This window comes from Carcharodon carcharias, chromosome 8 (genome assembly GCF_017639515.1).
Source record: "Carcharodon carcharias isolate sCarCar2 chromosome 8, sCarCar2.pri, whole genome shotgun sequence".
In the NCBI taxonomy this organism is placed as follows: Eukaryota; Metazoa; Chordata; class Chondrichthyes; order Lamniformes; family Lamnidae; genus Carcharodon; species Carcharodon carcharias.
In genome coordinates, this window is record NC_054474.1 from 79231600 (window position 1) to 79252219 (window position 20620).

Sequence of the window (20620 nt, forward strand, 5' to 3'; positions counted from 1 at the left end):
GGGATAGTTTAGATGGGAAACAATGAGGAGAGTGTGAGAGGACCACCCTGGGACAGGCAGTCAGCAGCACCTAACATCTAAACATCACAGGAGAAACATAAGTTCATTGGTTGGTGAGACTGTTGTTAAGGAGTGTCAAGTAGCTGAGAATTAGAAAAGCATTTTTAAAATAAGGGGCTACTTACATTTAAGAAACACAAGCAATAGAGAAATAACGTTAAGTCAAAGCCAGGCAAAATAAAGCTGCATAAGTAAACCAAAGTAAAATAAAGTTTATGCAAGGGAAGTAAATTGGAGCCATGGCAGGGCAGTTTGGTCATATGGAATGCTCCAGGTTTCGGAGCTCAAGCAGCAACTGGAGTCACTGTGGTGCATCTGGGAGGCTAAGAGCTACGTGGTTAGCACGTTCAGAGAGGTGGTCACACTGCTGCTTAGGAGCCTGGAGGCAGAAAGGGGATGGGTGACTGCCAGGCAGTCCGAGAAAATTAGGCAGGTAGTACAGGAGTCCCCTAGGGTCCCACTCACCAATCGGTTTTCCATTTTGCATACCCGTGAGGGTGTTGGTTCCTCAGAGGAGTGCAGTCAGAGCCAAGTTTATAGCACCACAGGCAGCTCTGCTGTACAGGAGGGGAGAAAGAGGAGGGGGAGAGCAGTAGTAATAGGGGATTTGTTAAGTTAGTGGAACAGACAGGTGTTTCTGTAGCCGTAGATGTGACTACAAGATGGTTTTGTCAGGAAGGTATCATTTCCATAATGTTATTGGAATTTATTGTAAAATAGAGTAATAGTGGGAAGCACATTTGCACGCCTGAGGCTTAATTGAATTAGAGGCAGCTAATCCGGGTGCTTTGATGCAAGAGAAGTTAGGTTTAAAATGTTAATTAGGTAAACATGGTAAATTTGAGTGTAAAGGGAACACTTGCATTTTTGCACAGACTATAGTGGCTTGAATTCAAAGGAGGGGGTGCAATGTATATATAGCCAGCAGAAGTAGTAGGAAAGTGCTTGTTTATTTTTCCAAGATTACTAGTGGAACTGGTACTATGGTAGATTTTTTTTATTAGTAGAGAATTAAAGTTCAAAAGACAGCGAAACAATGGGAATTTGCATTCAAAGAGGAAAATATGCATAAAGAGAAGACGACTGGTTTGTAAGGGATGCAGTTTAAGATCCAACAAATCTGAAAAGCCTGCAGCCTGTATGTACCAAAGTGCTGTCTCCAGGGACTAAAATGAAGAGAACTCACTTTGAATCTGACTGTTCAGGGTATTGTTTACTTTGCCTGTGTCTTTTAAAATTTGTGTCTAAGGGTTGCCTTAATGAAAGTGTAACTGGGAGTTAGATTGATTAGGGAATTTAGAAGTTATCATAGTAATTTGTAGATCTATGCATTTAAAATCATTTCTCTTAAAGGTTTAATTTAGTTTTATAAAAACCTCAAGACACGGTCTTATTATTGAATTCAAAGCCCATATCTTGAAACATACAAATTGAAAATTAGTTGTGACAGTTTTGAGTTTCCCTCTGGGATTTGAACAGCTCAGCATTTACCATCTGCTGTGTCATAACAGCAGGTTGCCTCCCTGGTGCCAGTGTCAAGGATGTCAGAGCATCTGCAGGACATTCTTTCGGGGGAAGGTGATCAGCCAGGGGTCGTGGTTTATGTTGGTACCAATGACTTAGGTAGGGCAAGGGATGAGGTCCTGAAAGCAGACTTTAGGGAGCTAGGAAGGAGATTGAAAAGCAGGATCTCTAAAGTAATAATCCCAGGATTTCTCTCAATCCCACCTGCAAGCTAGTGTAGAAATCAGAATTGAGTGAATAAACACGTGGCTGGAAAGCTGGTGTAAGTGGGAGGGCATCAGATTTCTGAGGCATTGGGGCTGGTTCTGGGGAAGCTGGACTGTCTACACCTGAACAGGACTGGGATGAATACCCTCACAGGGAGATTTGCTAGCGCTGTTGGGGGGATTTAAATTAGACTGGCAAGGAGATGGAAACCTGAGGGCCATTTCAGAACAGGGAATGGAAGATGGAAAATTAATGAGTGACTCAAAGACAAAAGCACAACAATTTGGCAGCATTAAAACGTGTGTGAGTAAATATAAGGAGCATAGTAAATAAAGCTGATGAGTTAAGCGCACAGATATAACGATATATTGTGCTGTCATGTGTCTAACAGAAAATTGGCTTGAGGAGCAAAAATGGCAGCTCAACATTCCTGGATTGAGTTTTCAGGCAGGATTGGGATGGGTATAAAATAGGGGGTGCCGCATTACTGGTTAAAGAATCAATTATAGCTATGAGGAGGGATGATATACTAAATGAAGCATCAAATGAGGCCTATGGGTTGAGCTCAGAAATAAAAAAAAAGGGACAGCCATACTGCTAGGAGCGTACTATAAACCCAAATATTGGAAGAGAAGAGCAAACATGTAGACAGATTTGAGTACAAAAACAATAGGGCAGTAATCACTGGGGACTTCAACTACCCTATCAATTGGGTTACGAGCAGTGTGAAGGGCAGAGGGCAGAAAATTCTTGAACTACATTCAAAAGAACTTTTTTAGCCAGCACATAAGTCCAACGAGAGGAGGTGCAATTCTACATTTAGTCTTAGGAAATGAAGCTGGGGAAGTGGATGAAGCAGCAGTGGGGGACCATTTGAGAGAGAGGGGCCATAATATAGTTAGATTTAGTATCATTTGGAAAAGGGACAAAGGTAGAACAGGAGTAAAAATTCTAAATTGGGGGAAGACAAAGTTTTACAAAGCTGAGAGGTGAGCAGGCAAGAGTGGATACAACTATTAGAAGGAACAACTGAATCAAATCAGTTGGAGGCAAAGGTGAAATTCTACAGGCACAGTATAGACATATCCCTACAAAGAAAAAAGGGTGCTGCTGCCAAATCCAGGGTCGCTTTGTTATCCAGAAGGATACAGGCCAGGACAGGCCAAGATAAAGCAGGAAAAGAAAGCTTAGAACAGTCACAAAAGACTTAATACTGTAGAAAGCCTAGAGTATAGAAAGTACAGGGGTGAAGTAAAAATGGAAATTAGGAAAGCAAAGAGAGGATACGAAAAAATATTGGCTGGTAAAATCAAAGAAAATCTTATGTGTTACCAGTACATTAAGAACAAGAGAATGACTAAGGAAAAGGTAGGGCCTATCAGATCTACAAAGTAACTTGTGGGTTGATGTGGAAGTTGTGGGCAGGGTTCTCAATGAGTACTTTGTTTTCACTAAGGAGAGGGACAATGCAGACTCCTTAAAGAGGAATGTGAAATATTAGATACAATAAGCATAGTGAGAGAGGAAGTACTGGAAGAACTGGCATCATTGAAGGTGGATAAATTACCAGGGCCATACGTATTGTATCCCAGGCTGAAGGAAGCCAGGGAGGAAATAGCTGACGCTCTGAGGATCATTTTCCAATCCTCACTAGATAACAGGAAAGGTCCCAGAGGATTGGAGGTCAGTGAACGTTGTACCATTACGTTTGTTGGCATAGATCATGTCCTACTAACTTAGAATTTTTTGAGGAATAAACAAGGAGGATTGATGAAGGTAGTACAGTGGATGTTGTCTACATGGATTTCAGTAAGGAATTTGACAAGGTCCCACATGGTAGATTGATCAGGAAAGTGAGATCTCATGAGATACAGGGGAAGGTGGCAGGTTAGATGCAAAATTGGCTCATTGACAGGAAACAAATGGTAATGGTCAATGGATGTTTTTATGACTGGAAAACAGTTTGCAGTGGTGTGTCACAGGGCTGAGTGTTGGGGCCCATGATTCAGAAATTTGCAGATGACACAAAAATTGGTCATGTTGTTGATAGTGAAGAGGATAGCTATTGACTCCAGAATGATATCAATGGTTTGGTTGAGTGGGTGGAAAAGTGGCAAATAGAATTCAATCCAGAAAAGAGAGAGGTAATGCATTTGGAGAGGGCAAACAAAGCAGGGGAATACTGAATAAACGATAAGGGCAGTTGAGGGAATGAGGTGCCTTGGAGTGCATGTCCATGGGTCCTTGAAGGTGGCAGGACAGGTGGACAAGTTGCTCAAGAAAACATATGGAATGCTTTCCTTTATTGGGCAAGGTGTTGAATACAAAAGCAGGGGTGGAACTGTATAAAACGCTGGTTAAGCCACAGCTGGAATTGTGTACAGTTCCGGTCACCACATTACAGGAAGGACATAATTGCTCTGGAGTGGAAGAGATTTACAAGAATGTTGCCAGGACTTGAGAATTGCAGTTATGAGAAGAGATTAAATAGGCTAGGGTTGTTTTCCTTAGAACAAAGGCAGCTAAGGGGCAATCTAATTGAGGTGCACAAAATTATGAAGGGCCTAGGCAGGGTAGAGGGGAAAGACTGTTTCCCCTAGCTGAGGAGGGATGGATTTAAGATGATTGGTAGAAGGATTAGAGGGGGCATGGGGATAAGCCTTTCTACCCAGAGGACGGTGGACATCTGGAATTCACTGCTAAGTTGGTGGTTGAGGCTGAAATACTCAACTCATTTAAAAGGTACCTGGATCTGCATCTGAAGTGCTGTAACCTACAAGGCTATGGACCAGGTGCTGGAAAGTGGGATTAAGATGAGCAGCTAGTTTTCTTTCTCTTTTTGGCCAGTATAGACATGATGGGCTGAATGAGCTCTTTTTTACACTGTAACTTTTCTATGATTTTTACCACCATACTTTGATACTTCCTTTCAGTTATTTGCAGTGTGATTTTGATCAAACTTTAATGCACTCAACTATCCAATTTGTTCAAAAAGGTGTGTATATTTTGTAAAGGACATATCTTTTTATTTCTGTTGGACTGTGGATTAAAGTTACAATGGCTGCAGTTTGAAGGACATGTCCACTGGAACAGTGCAAGGGATAAATACAATGTTCTGTCCTGGGATAGAGTGTGCCATGAAAGACAGGATGGTGCCAGGAGGAGGAGTCTAGTCTAATGGGGGAACTGTCTGGCAACGTTTTAATTGGCTCATGACCAGGTAACCAGGGTTTGAAAGAGCTCAGTGCAGAATAGTTACTAGCCATAAAGAAAAATATCTAAAATCTCTCCAATGTGCAAGATTCCAGTCATTCTACAATAATAGCTAGCTGGCTTTTTCTTCTCATATCTTGAAAACTTGCCCTCTCTCTCTCTCTCTGAAAACTCTTGTCAAGAGACAAGGGGGAAAATCACTGTTAGAGATATTTAAAGACAAGTGCTCAACCAGTGATCTAAAGACTGAAAGTGCTGGAAGACCACTTTGTGTCATCAACAAAGGAAGGAATTTTGAAGGCATCGATAAAAAAAAACTCATTAAATCCTGTACTCTGGAATTGGTGCTATTGAATTGTTTTATCCCACCCTTAAAATCAATATTTTTGTGTGTCTTGTATGTGTATGTATAGGGATTTAAGAAGGGGTAGAATTTCAGTTATATTTAGAAATTAGCAGTTCATATTTCTCTTTTGCCACTGGTTAAAGACAATTTGTTCAATAAACAGATATTTGTTTAAGTTTACAAACCTGGTGCACATATTCTGTTAACCTAAATTAAACAATTAGGTGGATTGATCAAGTTTTTACACATTTATCACAGTTCGTGGAGCAGTGGGGCTTGATATTGTAGCGCACTATCCCCAGTGAGTCATGACTGTTTATAAAATTACATTCTGATGTAACTAATCAAAATAGGTTCTGTTCAGCACAAAACAATGGTACGGCAGACATTCATTTGATTGAGAATTTTGTTACTTCAAATATAAAATTGTTCCCTTTTCCAAATAATAGCCAAACTTTATATGGTTCCATCTTATTTAACTACATTTTTAAAAGCTTCGTTATTTCATTTTTTTTTAAACAATGGCTTCATAGCACACTATACATTTCAATGCACTTTGCTAAACAATGTGCTTCAGCTGGATAAATCAGAATACAAGTGCTTTGCTATTTATAGACAATCTACTGAAATTCACTTTGAATCTTTAAGGAATTTGTGCTCAATACCTGAGGTTTGCTGTAGAAGGCAGGCCACCTCTCAGACCCTGCTGCAGCCTTGAAGCGACATTTCAAGAGAAGAATGAGTTTAGAAGAGATCACGGGGGTTAAGACTTGTTCAAGTTTAATAATGCAACATTTAAGGGAAAGAACACATTAAAAACCCAAATTATACTAAATTTATTTTAATTTCTTCTTAGCCATTAAGTTCTTCATCTCTAACCTCTGCTACAACCACAGCTCCAGCCACATTTGCATTCCAACCCTTCCCTTCAAGATTGACGGCTGTGCTTTGAAATTCACCTTCCAAATTTCTGTTTATGAGACTATATTTAAAATCCACCCTTCAGTCCTACTTGTCTCTCATTTGGCTCAGCACCTATTTTTACCCGATTACAACTCAGTGAAGCACCATGTGATTTTAACATTGAAATGCACACTTATGTGCAGATGGGTGGACTTACTGGTGCGTATCCCATGGAAGCAAATGATTGATAATCGTGCAAATTTTGGGTTCTATGTAGAAATCTAAAATCAATATTTACTGTTGAAGCAATGAGGAAGATAAAAGCTTTATCGTTTCTTACAATAAGTGAAATTAAGCCGCATCTGTCAGTACTAACAAATAGGGTTTAAGGCTAATCCATTTACGTCAAAACACTTGACATATAACCCTTCATACCAAACTAGGAACAGTGCAGTTAATGGTTAAGGAATTGATGGTTCAAACACAATAACCTTAAGAAAAATTCAAATCCAGAAAATAAACAGATCAAAAAGGTACTAAGGAGCTCCGCAAATTGAATTCCAGCAAAATCACACAGATGGCTCTAACAGAAACTCTCAATGACCAGAAGTTTTAATCTAGAAGCACATTTAAGGGTATCCATAGACAACTGCTGCAAAGAATCATAGGGACAGGTAGCCACCATTAGATCCATTACAGCTATGCTATTGGTAGTTTTTTTTTAAACTGGATCCATTGGGGATTCCAATTCATTCCCACATCCTTGGTCTTCCGTTTCTACTATAACTCATCACCTCTACTTCAAATCTTAACGCGTTCCTACCCATTCATCTCAATAATCTTGTCTATTTTCTTGTTACCAATGCAATAAAACAATGGAAACAATTTTTTTCCATTTTTAAAACGCTTTCTAAACTTGTAATTTTGAAATGCCTTCAAATTCTCCTTAAAAACATTTCTGCTGTCACAAAGAAAGGCTTTTCTCAATCATAATCTCCTGTTTAGTGTTATTCCAGTGACTTTTCCAGAGCTCCAATATCCTTCTGGTAGAGAAATTCGTGCAATATTTCAACTGTAGCTTAATCACTGTTTTAATATAATTAAATACAACTTCACTTTTTTTTAAATATATTTAATGTTCCATTTATAAACCCTGATTCAATTCGCTTATTTGAATGTTCTCACTGCGTTTGCGCCTTTAAAGATTTATGTATCACAGGTCTAGACCAGTTTGCCTAGTTGGAGGAATATTACCATTTAAAAAAATTTCTTTTCACTATCCACCCTCTTGGCTCGCCAAATAAAATACATACTGTTTCATTTGTCTCTGTTGTCCGTATCCTTCATTACGCAGTCTATACGCTATAACTTGAGTAAATTTTGATATCACTCATTCTTATATCCAAGTAGTTCCGGATTCCTGGAGCGTAATATCAGAATCCTACTAATTGGAAAATTTACCCTGCTTTCCATTATCAACACAGCTCCAGTTCCTTCAATTTCATGCTTCTTAAACCTATATAACACCACTGCCTTCTATTTATCTATAGATGGATTTTCAGAGCATTAAATTTTATTAATCCGAATCTGCTCTTATATATTCGTACAGTTAATTTGTCCATTCCCTTTAAATGTTGCCCATTGTAGATTCAGCATTTACCCACAACTGAATATTATCTGGTCAAAATTTCCTGGCTCATTGTTCCCCTTTCTTGAAAAGGGACGTAACATTGCTACCATCCAGGCCCCATTTCCAAAAATTATTGGAAAATTGGATTGTACTTCCATGATTTTCTCCTTCACGTTTCCAAGTGTTGCAAGTATTTAGTTCATTTTTTTTTGTTTTAGAATATAACTTCTAGTTTAAGGAATTAAAGTTTTAACTGTAGTTAAATGGGGGCATCTGTGAGAAACTGAGAAGTAACCCTGAAGTAAATGTAATTAAAACAAATTTGGCTTACAGTTTAAAAATTAACTTATGTTTACCATACAATGTCACAAGTAGGGTTGCAACAATAATACAGGCTCTTCTAACATAGAACAGGGCACAGCAGACAATCTATACAGTCCCAGATCAAAAGGCAGCAAAACCAGGTAGTAAACAAGTTCCTCAACAGGGCCAGCAATTCTGGGATGGGAAGTCGTAAAACTCCAGTAGCAAAATAAACTATTCATATGGGTTACAGAATCAAAGTAGCATGGAAGGTAAAATGATTTGTTTGCATTTGAGAGCATGCCACTATGTCATGGAGACCAGGTCTGGGGGTGGAAGGTTCCTTTGTTTATTTGCACCCGTTTATTGGAAGAAGCAGGCACCTCAGCTTGGGTTTTGAGGGAAAAGCAGCTAGAGAATTTGCTCAAGCTTGCAGCTAAAGGAATAAACCTAGTGGTCCTCTCAGAGCCTTGCAGCAGAATGCAGTCAGCTTGAATAGTTAGCTTAGAAAAAGCTATACAGAATCTGTGGTAGCAGACAGGAAAAGAATGGTTTACTTATGCCCCAAAGCCAGGACAAGCTGAAAAGTCTATAGCAGTGAGGTATCTAAAGAAAACTGAAGGATCGCTAAGCCAAAAGCTAATGGAAGGATACCAGTGTAATTAGTACCTCAAGGAACAGCTGAAACACCAAGAATTAAAGTAAATTCTGGAGGGCTGTGGCATTCACTTTTCCTGGGAACAACCCAAAAGGTATGAATCTTCAAGATTTCACAAGATAATGGAAATCTTGGTGTTTTGAGAGGGGTGGTGTGGGGTGTAGGTAAAAAGTAGAGCCAAGTTTATACCTTAAGTCTTATAAACTATAGTGTTTAGTGGTGTTTACTTTGTTTGATTTCTCTTTATATATGCACAATAAAGCTAGTTTTTAAACAAACATGAAATCTTGTGTAATTCTGTTGCTGGGTGTTCTGATTTCTTTAAATATTAACGGTCCCTAACAGGATCATAACATGAGATGCATATTATCTAGACCTTAAGACTTTTGCCTTCCTCCTAGTAGTTTCACTCTGAATATTTGTCAATATTTAACTCAAGTTAACAGATTCACAATCTAAATTCTACAGTCTCTGTACACAGAAACTTTATTAGCAGCACTAATGTCTTAAAGGGACTACATTTGTATGTAGGGATTGCACAAACAAGTATTCAGTACCTGCTACTATGTGTGCATGTGCCTTGTTCTGGTTAATAGTGAGGCCAGCAGGTAGTATGTATTACCTGAGCAACCCAGCTTGATAGGATACTGTACTTTGAGATAGCATGCCTATTCTAGATTGGGTCAATTTCATACGAGAACTGATTTTCCAGAAAGCATGGCCTTAAAGGTCAACTTCAACTTTTTTCTCCCTTGCTCAGATTCCTTAACAATTAGAGCTATAAAGGGTTAGTTATCCTGAGGATTGTGCCCAGCATTGGAGGTAAATTGGTTGACCCAAGGTTATCCATCTCACTGGTCAAGTTACACAAAATATTTGCTTGTCAAAGGTTTATATATGGAGTGCATATCTTTCCAAATGAGGAGTATCATTGCATTTTCCAAGTCCAGCAGATATTTAACATTTTTGCATTTAAAGTTTCTCATTTTAATTGTAACTAATGTTGTACAATACATTAAACTTGGGGTTCTACAAACAAATGGTTTTTCATTCCATTCAAGCTTAATTTGTTCTAGCTTAAAAAGACTTACAAATTTATTTTTGCAAATAAACTGATTATAACTTCAATAACTCATGGTCATTAATCCTTCACTGAAGATAATGCCAACAGGCAATGGCGCACCATAATGCAAGTACCAATATTATACAGAACTGAAAACACCCAATTGTACAGAACAGAATACAAAAGATATATGGAAGTATATCAGTTAGCTTAAAGAGCACAGACTACAATAACCTGCAAGTCTCAACCTCTTTATGGTCATTTTAACCCTTAAATGAGATCCACTTTGTCATCAGTTCCAGTTGTCTTGTTTTCTATATCACTCCAACTGGGGTTAACCACTTATGTACAAACAACAAAAATGCTCTAGTTCTTATTCCAAGACACAGAATCTACTCTCCTTGCAACCTTAAATCAAGAGTGCCATTAGTAAATCATGTCATGAGTACATGGCCATCCTTCCTAAATATATTTCTGGTTAATTTTAATTCCACAGTACTTCAAATATTAAACTCATCCAAAGGCAAGTACAATATTGAAGAAAAGCCATTTGTTACAATGTGTCAGATATGGCATGAGGTTTCGGTTTCCTTTCACGTATCTCAACTAAACAACAGTAATGAGAACCATGGACTTACTCTGATCACAGCAAAAACTTAGGTTACTATATCTCCTTAACTAAACTAAATGGGTTTCCTGATAATTTGTGCAAGTACTACACCCTGATATTCTAAAATTAATTCATAAACACTTGATAGAAGAAAAAAAGTGCAGTATATCCATAAAGTTTTTCAATAAGTATTTATTAAATTGTTTCCAGGATCAGATTTGAAATGAATTTTGATTTTAGTAAACAACAGAAGGCAAGAAATATGAAAGCAGTATATAGGCGTTTTAACTAAACCTGCATATTCCTATAGCAGTACACAGTCAGGTTAGTACAAAAATAAGACCCCAGAAAATAAACATTTGTTTGAAACAAATGACATTTCCCCACAGAACTACATTCTGGTGGTTTTTTTCACATCTTAGTATAAATGTTATAAAAATTGTCCAAAATGCTCTACAGCTGAGGAGTTTAAGACGCATTTAGATTTCCAATACATTACTGCTAAATATTCATGTTAGTCTTATTACTTCAAATTCAAGAGTCAATTCCAAAATCTCTCAAATCAGAATGTAAAATTCCACATAATCGACTGCTGTTGAACGCAGTTTGGAAAAGTTTCCATTTAAGAAGGCTGCTCAGATGCAAAAGAAATTAATCATTTGTAGTGATTTTAAAAGGTATCTTCTTTCTCTGTAAAAAAGAAAAACAGATTACATAAAGCAGAAACAAGCATCCATACTGATCCACACCCACTCCAAATATTTTTGTAGTTGAAAATTCAATTGTTGGGTAGTTGATTCCTTTATTTTTATAATTGACTTTTTTTTTTAAAATGACAAAATGAGAACCTCAATTGTTGCTTCTGCTTCCAGAGCAGCATCAGTGACTATAGGTTTCAATGCTTTCTCCACACCCCCAACTCATTAGTCAACTCAAATTGATAGTTTCTACTGGTGTTGAAAAATAAAAAGCAGTTTTGACTTCAGAAATAGCCAAGGAAGAGTTATGTTAAGGGCAATGTTTCACAAAAGCATTTAATTCAGCACTTGGCTATTAGCGTAATGCAATAAGTAACAGAGGACAATTGGCAATATTAGAACATGTTCTCCTGCTCCCCCATAATAAACTACATATTTTGTGAAATTAAGCACAACTCAATTAAAAATGTTCATTATAGGATATTGAGAGTCATGTAGTTTTGTACAACTGCCCAGATATCTTGCATAGTCACATGTCATTTATACATGGAAAAATCCATATCAAATTTTACAACTTGAAGATTGCCCAGAAAAGGCTAGATAAGCAACTCCATCTATCCAAAGTAGTTTAGCTCATCTCCAACATTCTCAGCATGAAATTTCCAAATTATACAATTGGCACAACTGCCTTCCATATATATATAATGAAGGCAATGTTGAAAAATGAGTGGATTAAACATATTAATTGTGTTCTGGCAGGTGAAACATGACATATGTTAATGCGTCCTGATGTTTTTCAGAACAATTTGAATGGAAAAGCAATGCAGTGGTCTGTAGCACTATAGGTCCAATGGCAGAGAGTTGGTATTTACATTACTCTACTACACATCCCCAAATCAAAAAAAGCAAAAAAGTTAAGAACCAGATATCCAGACAAAAAAACTTGTGTTTATATAGCACTTCTAACAGTAAAATGTCCCAAGGTACTCTATTGGAACATTATGAAACAAAAAGATACCAAGATATATGGGCAGCTGACCAAAAGCTTGATCAAACACGTAGGTTTTAAGGTGTGTTACAGGAGGAAAGATGTGGAGGGGTTTAGGGAGTGAATTCCAGAACTTAGGACCTAGACAGCTCAAGGCACAGCCACCATGATGAAATAATGAAAATGAGGGATGTTCACAAGGCCAGACTTAGGGAGCACAGATATTTCAGATGACTGTGGGCTGGAAGAGATTAGATGTAGGGAGGGGCAAGGCCATGGAGGGATCTGAAAACAGGGATAAGAATATTAAAATCGAAGACATTGCTTGACTGAAAGCCACTGTAGGCCAATGAGCACAGGGGTGATGGGTGAACGGGACACAGTGTGATTCAGGACAGAGTTTTGGATGAACTCAAATTTATGGAGGGTAGAAAGTGAGAGATTGGCCATAAGTGTGTTGGAATAGTCAAGTCTAGAGGTAACAGACAAATGATGTTTTCAGTGGCAAATGAGGCAAGGCAGGGATAAAGTCTGGTGATACTACGTAAGTGGAAACAGTGGTGTCAGTGATGGAGTGGATGTGTGGTCGGAAGCTCATCACAGTCAAATTTGACACCGAAGTTGCAAATATTCTGGTTCAGCCTTAATTACCAAGGAGAGGGATAGACTTTGTAGCAGAGACCAAAAAAAAGACTAGCGTCTTCCCCAATATGCTCATCCAGTACTCAATGTTGGATAAACACAACAGTGGAGGAGACAAGAATTGGGTGTCATCAGCATACATGTGAAAACTAATGCAGTTCTCATATGATGTCGCAGGGTGGCAGGGAGGAGAGAGAGAAACAAGAATAGATCTTTGGGGGACACCACATAACTGTAGGAAGTGATATCCTGGCTCCAATTGGATAGATATAAGTGAAACATGAGAGCAGCCCCGCCCAGGTGGATGACAATGGAGGCATACTGGAGAAGGATGCTATGGTCAACCGTGTTGAGAAGGATGAGGGATAGATTACCTTTGTCACAGTCACATAGGATGCCATTTGTGAGGCATAGAACACAAAGCAAGGAGGCAAGATTGAACCTGTAAAGACAATTGTATACAATTCTGGGCATCTCATGAGGATATAAAGCAATAGAAAAAGCTGCAGCATAGATTCACTCAGGCGTTAGCAGAGTTGAGAGATTAATACCACAAAGGGGGACTTGAAAAGTTAGGGGTATATCCACAAGAATTATATTGTTGCTTGAAAATTAATTTTGTAGGAGGAGGAGTGGGAATAGATCATGTGGTAGAATACTAACATAAATCTATAGTCTGAATGACCTGCTTCTGTGATCAGCAATTCTATGATCTGGTAACCGTCCTGCCAAACCACTCAACATTCTCTTCCTACCTTAACTCCACTGATCTGCGTATTGTACTTTCACAGTAACATATTTTCCCTGCTCACTTATTATTACTTCAAAGTAATAGCCAGCTGTAGTGAAGGAAAGTATTATACAGGTAGCCAAATAAAGTTGAAGTAGCTATAGTTTTATTTTCCTACTCATCGTTTGATTACACAACCCACAGAATAAAACAGTTTCACATCCCATAGGATCAGATATAGATTCAAGTGCAAATTTCATCACCTAAGTTAGGTGTTATGATCCCCATAGAGACTGGTAACTAAGATATTTGAATTTCCAGTGACAACTGGAAGGATCACACGGCAAGATTTCAAAGTGAGACACTTTTTACTGTAACAAACTAAAAGCAACATTGGCTAAGCATTAACTACAGGCAAGGTTTCCCCATTTAACTTTTAAAACAACTGAAAAATCACTCTCCACAGTTATGCTTTGCTCTGTAATTTTAGTGGACACTTCATTCCCCAGGAACCAGTCTAAAGCTATGCTCAGCTCCCAACAGCTTGCTTCCTTTTTCCTTTCCCAGCCGGGTAACTTCCAATCCCGCAATGACTTTCATGGTGAGGGTTACCCTGGTGATTCCTCCCTCGAGCCAAAGCTAGGCAAATCTTCCACCCTCGCTTAAATCCTCATGAACTTGGTCTCTTCAATTGGAGCATGAGCTCCCACACACATTGTGTGGAGAGAGACTGGCTATCTCTATCTCTCTACTCTGATTCTTGCAAACTGACTTGTTTCTGTCAGCGTCAGAGATATCATAGAAAGTCCTGTAAGCTGATACTACAATACTAAGGCTAAGGATTTGTTCCCTATTTAAAGTCAACCCCATGGCAACATGAAACACATGTATCTAGATAGAAATACTTATGAGCTATCCTCTAGGCCCCCAACTCCATTCTATCTTAGAATTAAATAAACTTAAGGTGCAACCATTAATAAAGCCTTACATTAACATCTCCTGTAAGACTTGGAGACTAATAGTCTACCCACAGCTATCATAATACTCTTACCATTGTCTACAGTTGTAGACGTTTTGCACCTTTTCTCCTGTAAAACAAACTGGCCCCCTTTCAACTTTTTAAAAAAAATTTCATGGGATGTGGGCATTGCTGGCTAGGCCAGCGATTATTGCCCATCTCAAATTGCCCTTGTTCAGAGGACATTTAAGAGTCAACCACATTGCTGTGGGTCTGGAGTCACATGTAGGCCAGGCCTGATAAGGACAGCAGATTTCCTTCCCTAAAAGACATTAGCAAATCAAATGGGTTTTTTTACAACAATCGACAATGGCTTTGTGGTCATCATCAGACTTTTAATTCCAGATTCCAAAAGTTTTCACTCAGAATAGCTGGTGCTTCTCCACACGCAATTTTATCTGGTAAAGCAAATGATTAAGAGTCTTGGGGCCGAAACAATCTCAACCAATTCTCAAACTTTAAATGGGTGAGAAGCTTGACTCGCTGGCTTGGAGCCGGGCATGGAAAGCAAGTTCCCAGTGGGCCACTTTTGGTAAGCAGAACTGGTGTCACGGGATGAACAGAACTTTTAACAACTGAGCCACCTAAGCCTGTTGTGGGGCAGAATTCAGACCCCCTTCATTCCTCCAAGTTACCATAAATTAAAAGGGACAGTCCGAAACAATCTTATAAACTTCATATTTGTAAGTGGTGAATACAAGGATCAGCATTGGTCTGAAGCTTTACATTTTGATGTTCAATTGGAATTCAATATATTTTCAATTGAAATACCTAGAAGTTTACACTAGTTTTATCCAAATACAAAAACTGGGCACAACGCCAGTCCTTGAAACAAATGCCAAGGTCATTACTTAGCTCAGAAATATTAGCACTGTATACACTGAATAAACTATACCTTCTAAAACCATGCAACTGAGAAAATAAAATTACATTCCGCGTAAAGCACTCAAAGGCTCACCTGATCTCCATAGAAAAATATTTGCTGATGAATTCATGGCCATTCATGGAGCAAGTACCAGATTGTTTCATTTTTCAATTGTGGACCAAAAAGGGGGTTTAATTGGGACAGGATTGCAATGAGCCAGCTGCAAGTACATAAAAAAAAGTAATTTATCAACCACATTAGCTAAAAGGGATCTTATTTAACCTATAATTGTATTGATAGATCATGTTCTATTCTAACAATGTACCATGGACAAAAACAGAATTACCTGGAAAAACTCAGCAGGTCTGGCAGCATTGGCGGAGAAGAAAAGAGTTGACGTTTCGATAATTAGCACATTCGTTTAGATAATATCACCAACTTTAACACCTATGTGTTCTTTTGTCCTGTTGTTTATGACATCTTTTGATGATCTGCTTCTATCACTGCTTTTGCCTACAAACACACCACCCCCCTCCACTTCTCTCTCTCTCTCTCTCTTCCCCTCCACACCTTAAACCAGCTTATATTTCAACTCTTTCTTGGATTCACTCAAGTTCTGTCGAAGGGTCATGAGGACTCGAAACGTCAACTCTTCTCCGCCAATGCTGCCAGACCTGCTGAGTTTTTCCAGGTAATTCTGTTTTTGTTTTGGATTTCCAGCATCGGCAGTTTTTTTTTAATCTCAATGTACCATGGAAGCTGTTTATAATAAATTACTCCAGAATGGCATACCAGTGACAATTTAGTGTTCAAACAGTTCAGTTTTTCATTTAACTGGAAAACAGTACTGACTGGTGACACTTACCCAGTAACTACACACAACCAACCAAATAGTGTACATGAATCCATTCCTTACTTAAAGCTCAAATAAGATCGATTCAACAATATTAAAATGACCACTGTACACAACTCATGCAATTATACTGTCTTCTGCTTACCAGACTCTGAATAATTAATTAAAGGGTATATCAGGCAATATAATTTTTTTTGCACAATCAAATCAAAACATGTTATGGCACATTGGTGGTGACAGGCATAAAAATATGAATGACAAGTGGTAAAGGTTTTAAGATAGAGTGTAATGATCAGGACCTCAAGACACTGGGTGAAAGCTGCCATGAATCAGCAGTGGTCCCAGTTTGAACTCCAGTATGTCAAGTTCACTACCTCTTGAAAGTAAATATAGAAAATGGGCAGTGAACCTGTGTCATGAAGCTACTTTGCATCAATAAGCAGAGAACCAGCTCAGGGCAATAGGCAGGCCAAGGGAGGCACATTTGACTGTTGGCAATATGGACTGTATTCTTCCAGCAGGGAAACAGGCTTCTTTGATCAATATTTCTCCACATCTTAATCAGACATTTGCTTCAGACTTTAACTGCAATAGACAATTAATTGACATGCCAGATAGATTACAAAGCTTGAAAGTGAAGGAAACATTTACACACAGACAGAACATAGTTGTCATCTGCACTACTAATTTTAAACTACAGCCTTGCAGTTTTTTTAACCTAGGTTATTTCATAAAACTACATCCCCCAATGACAGTGCGCAAAGTAGAAAAGAGGTGGGCCAGGGCCCAATCTCGGGCTGGCCAGAAATAAAGGATGGGTCCAGAGACAGCCTTCAAGAAACTGAGGGGTCAGATCCAGAACCAGAAAGAGATCAGCATAAACAAGGCTACCCTTTCCACAGTGTAGTTTGCATGAACAAAGTATTCAAGACATTAACACATGGAACAATGATTGCACAACGTTCAGCACTATTCACAACTCCTCAGATACTGAAGCAGTCCACACCCAAATGCAGCAAGACCTGGACAATACCCAGAACAAAAACAGAATTACCTGGAAAAACTCAGCAGGTCTGGCAGCATCGGCGGAGAAGAAGAGTTGACGTTTCGAGTCCTCATGACCCTTCAGCAGTTCTGTTGAAGGGTCATGAGGACTCGAAACGTCAACTCTTTTCTTCTCCGCCAATGCTGCCAGACCTGCTGAGTTTTTCCAGGTAATTCTGTTTTTGTTTTGGATTTCCACCATCCGCAGTTTTTTGTTTTTATGGACAATACCCAGGTTTGGGCTGATAAGTGGCAAGTACCATTTGCACCACACAAAAGTGTCAGGCAATGCCCATCGCCAACGAGAGAGAATCTGACCATCGCCAACGAGAGAGAATCTGACCATCGCCAACGAGAGAGAATCTGACCATCGCCAACGAGAGAGAATCTGACCATCGCCAACGAGAGAGAATCTGACCATCGCCAACGAGAGAGAATCTGACCATCACCCTTTCTCATTCAATGGCATTAGCATCACTGAATCCCTCACTATCATCCTGTGGGTTACCAATGACTAGAAACTGAACTGGACTAGCCATATAAATACTGTGGCTATAGGAGTAGGTCAGAGGCTAGGAATCCTGCACCAAGTAACTCACCAAGCCTGTCCAGCATCTACAAGGCACAAGTCAGGAGTGCAATGGAATACCCCTCACTTGCCTGAATGAATGTAGCTCCAGCAACACTGAAGCTGGACACCATTCAGGACAAAACAGCCTGTTTGATTGGCACTCCCTCCACCACTGACCCACAGCAGCAGCAATGTGCACCATCTACAAGATGCACTGCAGGAATTCACCAAGCCTCCTTAGACAGCACCTTCCAACTCCATGATCACTAGTCTCTAGAAGGACAAGGGCAGCAGACATATGGTAACATGGTTCCCCTCCAAGCCACATGCCACCCTGACTTGAAAATATATTGCAGTTCCTTCACTATTGCTGGGTCAAAATACTGGAATTTTCTTTAATAGCACTGTGGGTGTACCTACACCACATGGACTGCAGCAGTTCAAGGCAGCAGCTCACCACCACCATCACAAAGACAACTAGGGATGGGCAATAAGTGCTGGCCTAGCCAGCAATGCCCACATCCCATGAATGAAGAGTAATTTTTTTTTTAAATTAGGGACATTAAATAAATGAAGTCTACACCATTATTGGGTCCTTGTGTGTAGATGGGCCAGTTATCACTCAATGTGCACTTGCAAGGCAAAATTTATGGCCCATGAATGGGTACCCCAAATTGCTATAGATTTTACAGCTAGAGGATACCTGTAGACTAGACAGAGGGTGGCATTCCTTTCTCTGAAATGCATTAGTGTTTTTATAATTCAGCATCTTTCATAGTTCTTCTGGGTGGTGCCAGACCACAAAATGCCATATTTGATCCATGTAGTTTCAGCTGAGCTCTCCATTTCCCAACAGAAGACTCAAGTGAAGCCCTTCTCTCTACCCCCACACGCACAAGTTATTTCCAGTCCCTTTTCCCACCCCCACATACCCTTTTTCACAATACCCCTCTCCCACTCAGCAGCCCCTTTCCCCGCCCTCCCCACGCCCCACTCCTACAGCAGCCCCACTTTCCAACCCACCCTTCCCCACTCACTAGCCCCCCTCCCCTTTCGATCTAGTTGCCAGCAACATGTGAAATAGAGTCACTACCCTGGGGTGAGGAGCCTATTCAACAGACAAACACGTAGAAATACAGTAAATTGAAGCTGTTATGCAACCTAACTGGCTCAACTGCATGATCGCCCACTTTTTCTACATGCACAGGCAGTGATGGAGTTACACTTGCCAGTCTCTAGCTGTACTAAGTCAGCTTTCAAACATCCCAGGCCCATTCAAACTTGCAGCTATAAGTGCTTTCTGCAGTTAAAGCATTTTGAGCTCAATGCCTACCCCATGCTGTTTGGCAGAATTGATCTGGTGGGTCCTGGGCTGTCCCACTACAGCTTCTGGACTAGTTTGTCTCTTCTCCCCAGTCGCCACTTCTACTCAGGAGGAGGAGGAGCTCACAACTCCAAATGTGACCTCCATGACTTCATTGGGGGTCATAACCCACAATTTGGGAGCCCTGAAGTAGAGATTCGGGAGGTGACTAAAGCAATCAATTTTACAGGATGCCTCAAGGTGAGATGAGAAAAGATAGAGCAAGGCAGAGAAGATTTGGCAAAGAATTCTGGAGTTCACAGCATGATGGCTGAAGCTGGGTTGGGAGAGGGGAATGTGATGTGTAAAAAACACATGATTTGCAACACAGTCCAGGTAGATTCTAGTTCAATCACTGGTTTGCTTGGGGTTAGCTGATGTTAGCCATGGCTGTGATAGATTATAGTTGAATATGTGGTATGTTAGGAAAGAATCAGGGTTCAGCTGCTATGTCTTTCTAGGGTCAAACAGTTCACTCAGATGAGCTAAATACCAGAGGATAAGCTAGAACAGAGATATATTCAAGCAGGAATCAACATTTTCAGGAGAGGAAGGAGAGAGTGGAAGATAGAAACAAAACAACTTGCATTAATAGTATGCCTTTTGTGACCTCAGGAAGGGCTTTACAGCCAATGAAGTACTTTTGAAGTATAGTCATTATGGTAATGGAGGGAAACCCAGCAGCAACTTTACAGAGCGAGGACCCATAAACATCAATGAGGCAAGGACCAGGGAACCAGATCGTTCTTCGAATAGCATCGGGGTCCATGTCTATTTAATGTCTCATCTGAAAGATGGCATTTTGACAATGTAGCATGCCAGTGGTCAATTAATTATCCCACAAACTGACTCAGGAGAGAGTTCTACCAACTGAGCCAAGGCTGACAACACAAGGGAGGGGGATGAAAAGAGGAAATATTTAAAAAGCATGTTGAAAATTCAATTACACAGGATACAGATGTTGCAATACTATTTAAAAATCTTTAGAAGGGCATGACTAGTGCTGCCTCTTAACAAATATACCTTCTCAATATAAAACGTTGCCTACATCTGTAAAGCACTTGTATTAATTTTTGAACTAAAGCATACAAGCTTTAATAAATTTAAATCCAGTGGTATGCAAGTCAACAAAAGGAACATTCTTCGACCACAAATCAGAAATGTGTGCAGTTGTTTGCTGTGCTTCCTGTGAACCATAGCACAAGAACAGATTATAGATGGCTGGCTGCTGCAACACTGGAATTCAAATGAGGGGGACAAAATGTGAAGAATTCATTGATGAATCAGGAGGAAGTCTGCCCAGAATCTAGGGTATTTCCTAAATTACATAT

General features: G+C 39.6%; 1 protein-coding gene across 2 annotated transcripts in view; it reads right to left on the reverse strand.

Moving 5' to 3' along the window:
- Nucleotides 1-10694: 10694 nt before the first annotated feature.
- The window catches only part of atp6v0e1 (ATPase H+ transporting V0 subunit e1), a 33078-nt gene continuing 23152 nt past the window's right edge, over nucleotides 10695-20620 (reverse strand). The window contains exons 3-5 of one of the 2 annotated variants that reach the window (XR_005943876.1): nucleotides 15552-15678; nucleotides 13220-13287; nucleotides 10695-11207 (exon numbers count right to left, since the gene is read on the reverse strand). Coding sequence is in view for 1 of the 2 variants with exons in the window: in XM_041194595.1 (XP_041050529.1) it covers nucleotides 15585-15678 (94 nt within the window). In the remaining variant the exon portion in view is untranslated. The remainder of the gene's footprint in view (nucleotides 11208-13219; nucleotides 13288-15551; nucleotides 15679-20620) is intronic. The other variant, XM_041194595.1, reaches the window with a different exon arrangement.